At 39.8% G+C, this 4,329-nt stretch overlaps 1 protein-coding gene across 1 annotated transcript; it reads left to right on the top strand.

The window, feature by feature from the left end:
- The first annotated feature begins 676 nt into the window (after window positions 1–676).
- LOC306880013 (homeobox protein SIX6-like) lies at window positions 677–3,917 on the top strand. The gene is made up of 2 exons (XM_079433277.1): window positions 677–1,894; window positions 3,199–3,917. Exons 1-2 carry the CDS (start codon window positions 1,323–1,325, stop codon window positions 3,362–3,364), a joined length of 738 nt encoding a protein of 245 aa, XP_079289403.1. The 5' UTR covers window positions 677–1,322; the 3' UTR covers window positions 3,365–3,917.
- Window positions 3,918–4,329: the final 412 nt, after the last annotated feature.

The following is a 4,329-nucleotide window of genomic DNA, read 5'->3' as shown; positions in this document are numbered from 1 at the left end:
TTATTGCGAGCTGTAGCTGATACTATATCACAATTTTGATATGATATGGCATCTCCACAAACCGCATGGGTGACAGGTTTGTCCCCTCACAAATCCTTATCAATTCCCAAATGAGCTCAAAATATTTCATTGATGCAAAGGGCTATGATAGCTATGAGAACACTGCAGTTTAAAAATCTAAATAAAATAAATAAATAAGCAATTAAAATACCTAGGACGAAAATATTTGCTTCAAATATTTGTTTTTGCTGATTATATTTGATTATAATGGTCGATTATAACTGCTTATGTAAGCTGTTAATATAGTTTTTAGCCTGCTGGTAACCAAAGATCAGCAGACTCGTGTCCACGTGCAGCAGGAAGGCGGAATGGTTTGTCCAGTTAAGACTCGTTTCATTCTAAACAGCGCGATATTAAATTTGACAGGGCAATGCCTGTTACGCTGAGCTGCCAGATGTCTACGAGCTCATATCATTGAATGCGTAACTGAACGAATCTTTCTTAATTTGTCTCCTTTTTGTGTCAGCGGCCGTTACACTTCACAAGCGAGACTCCGAGGCTGAGACTGACTTCACTGAAAATCCACACAACAAACGGATGATCTTATTTAATGTCATTTGTCATTCATTTCAATCCGAACCATTCGCGCGTCACAATACGCTTCGGATAAGTCTGCGCTCGCGTATTCGGAACGATAAAAAGCCAATCACGTCTTCTCCTGTGTTAAGACTATAAAAAAAGCCGACGAGTGACAGCTTAAAGATAACATTTCGCGAACTGTGCTTTCCATTAGGGTTTAAAATTCTCAGAAAGTAGTTTAGGTCGCATAAGCGTCACTTAAAATGTGCGTAAATCACGTAATCGAGCATAATTAACTGGCGGGGATTCGGTAAAAGCAGAGGTCGCTGATGTTTACTTTCTAAAAGGAGCTGTCGAGGTCTGGGAGGTGCTGAAATTTACTCGAGCTCAGTTCCGCGTGATTGGCACGCTTGACAGTGATTGACAGGCGTCGGTGGAAACTACGCAACCAATCTGCCAAGTCCAGTAGAAAAACAGAAAGCGGGCAGCACGTCTTTTCCCTCCTCAAAAAACATCTTCATTCTTGTGCTATAATCTCGTTCCCTCGAACTCTCGGTGTCTCCAACCGAGGCAGCCAGACCGAGAGAGCGACATCTCTGTCTCTCTGCATCGTCTACGTTTATCGGCTGACTCTGGAATAGCCTTTTTGTCTGGATTCGACTGGGGGAGACAGAGAAAAGCCACAGAAAGCACGAAGCTGTGCTTGAGGTAGCGAGGACTCCGAGGGGGAAACAGAAGCCTTCATGTTTCAGTTGCCAATCTTGAATTTCAGTCCCCAGCAGGTAGCGGGGGTATGCGAGACTTTGGAAGAGAGCGGAGACATCGAGCGTCTCGGCCGATTCTTGTGGTCGCTGCCCGTCGCACCCGCTGCCTGCGAGGTGCTCAACAGAAATGAGTCTGTGCTAAGGGCTCGGGCTATCGTAGCCTTCCACACTGGGAATCACCGTGAGCTTTACCACATTCTGGAGAACCACAAGTTCACCAAAGAGTCCCATTCCAAACTGCAAGCACTTTGGCTGGAGTCACACTACCAGGAGGCAGAGAAGCTCAGAGGCCGCCCGCTGGGGCCAGTGGACAAATACCGGGTACGGAAGAAGTTCCCCCTGCCTAAAACAATTTGGGATGGAGAACAAAAGACGCACTGCTTTAAAGAAAGGACCCGGCATTTACTTCGAGAATGGTACCTCCAGGATCCTTATCCGAACCCAAGTAAAAAGAGAGAGCTTGCACAAGCTACGGGACTCACTCCCACTCAAGTGGGGAATTGGTTTAAAAATCGAAGACAAAGGGACAGAGCCGCAGCAGCTAAAAACAGGTGTGTTTTCCCGATTTCAATCATGGGGCTTATAGTGAGCAAATATTTCATGTTTTAGCTAAAAATGGGTACAAACTAACATAATATATATCGATAAAATCTAATCTAATAAACGAACGGCTAGGCTAAAGCATAACATATTGTCAACGTTAATTGCCCAAGTCAGGTTAACAAATAAACCAACAGTAGCCTATTTAAATGGAAATATATATATATATATATAATAATAATAATATATATATATATATATATATATATATATATATATATAGCCTATAGATCGATTAATCTACAGATCTGACCTGTTATTATTTGTAACTGTGGGTTAACCGGAGCAATGTGTTTTTTTGTGTGATTTTTTTGTTTTTCTGGTTAAAGCCGACATTTGCTAGAATTTATTTTTAATTTCATTTTCACTGAAATAAAGAAAAAGAAAAGACAGAACAAACCGCGTAAAAGGGGTCGTCACACTAACAGAATACTTCACTTTTGACCAAAAACCAATGGCTAGCTTTTGTCTGTTTATTATGGCTTGGGCCTAGTCTGCATCACTGAGTAAAAGTCCTTTTCGATATGCCAAATAACAATTAACCATGACTAAAAACTGTTACAACGCTTAAATTATGCCCTTTTTCATTTTAGCCCGATAACTATTCTTGCTTGGTTTCGACAGTTTAGCTGAGAATTGAAGACATTCACCGTGATGTCAATAGGCTTTTTGTTATGCGAGGTGTTTGCTGGAGTGATGCGAACATGGACCGTTTCTCACAAATAATAATTATAATAATAATAATTATAATTTACCTCTGTCAAATTGTGTTCTATATTTCGTTTTAAGTTTAAATTAAAAAGCTGATAGTAACACCGTTAAAATTGCTATAGTTTTTTTTTTAAACTGATGTTTTAAAATCATTCTATTTTTAATTAAAACGTGTTTTGACTAATAAACTAAGAATAAATGTTTCTACATAGCAATTAATTTTATTAAACAAAGCCTAGATAACATGTAGGCTGAACGCGCACTGGATCAGATGCTCTCCCATTCCGTGTTCTTCCGGGGCATTCCGTTAGTAGGCTAAACCTGGAGCCTGGAATAAGCAGAGCATCATTTCATATGTTCATAGATTTCATACATAACGTTTACAGGCTATTTTAATTTATTTCCAAAGTAGTTTACGTGTTCTTGCATTCATTGCACGTTTTTATTATAAAAAATGCAGGAAAAATCTACTCTTGTTAATTTTAATTAGACTAGTTTTAATAGAAAAACCTTCATCTAAACCTCATCCTTTTACTTTTTAAAGGTTACAACAGCAGGTGTTGTCTAGTGGCTCGGTTCGGTCCCTAACTGGAGAGGATGGTGCTGTAGACCGACTGGGGAACGCGTCGAGCCCTGAAGCGAGCCTGTCGAGCAAAGCCGCTGCGTCGGCTATCTCCATCACTTCAAGTGACAGCGAATGTGACATCTAACATCGCACCATGATACGGGAAGACTATGAGAAAATGAACACATACGAAGGAAATCGAGACAGACAATCAGCAAGATAAAGAAGCACATTAGTGCCTGCCTTAACGTATCAGAGGCCGTGTTTTTATTTTATTTTTTATTTGGAGGCTGTTACACCAGCCCGGAATCGTGGGATTCATGGAATGCTTTATCTTTAAAATGTATTTATCTTTTTGTGAGAGCAAAGTGGGGGCAAACGCGGAAAAAAATACTATCTGTATTAAAACTACTTTTGTAATCTATTGCCTCAAGCAAATAGGTGCCCCTACGGAAATGATATTCACACTTCTTGTTAATTTTGAAAAGGACTTCATGGTGAAACATTTTACCTCCCAGGTTTTCTAAGGTGTTTACGCATTAAATTGTTGCTCTTATAGAATCAGATTTTTATTTGCTTGGTCATTTCAAGTCTGGTCATTTTCGGTGTTCAACGATCGACTTTTAGAGCATGTGCGCCGATAGTGAAGATATTAGTGAATTAAGGACTTACCTCTAATAAAACTTTGATGCTCAAAGTAACCATACAGACTTATTCTCGTCAATTACCAATATTAAACCAAAGTCATGTTTATTTCCGATAGCCATTTTGTTGATAAACTAGGCTATAATTTATTATTAGTATTAGGCTATTATTATTATTATAGTTAGGCTATTATTGTGTGTTGGATTTTTTCATCATAATTTAGACTGCCCGGACTTCCTATTTTGTTTGCCTTAATAACATTAGCATATGTTGTGTCTGCATTCACCCTTCATTTAGGCAGACAAACCACTTGAACTTTTGCCTCTGTATTCCTGGTATAAATGGTGTGGGGTTCACGCACAGCCAGTAATCGGTAAATGTAGGCTATAGTGGTGTGTTTAACCTGATAGCTTACTGCGCGTCCAGACGCGTTAACCGCCCCGTGTGATTGGCTTTGCCGTCCAG

The sequence above is a fragment of the Barbus barbus genome (genome assembly GCF_936440315.1).
Source record: "Barbus barbus genome assembly, chromosome: 14".
NCBI classification, from domain to species: domain Eukaryota; kingdom Metazoa; phylum Chordata; class Actinopteri; order Cypriniformes; family Cyprinidae; genus Barbus; species Barbus barbus.
This window is presented reverse-complemented; position numbering and strand designations above follow the sequence as displayed.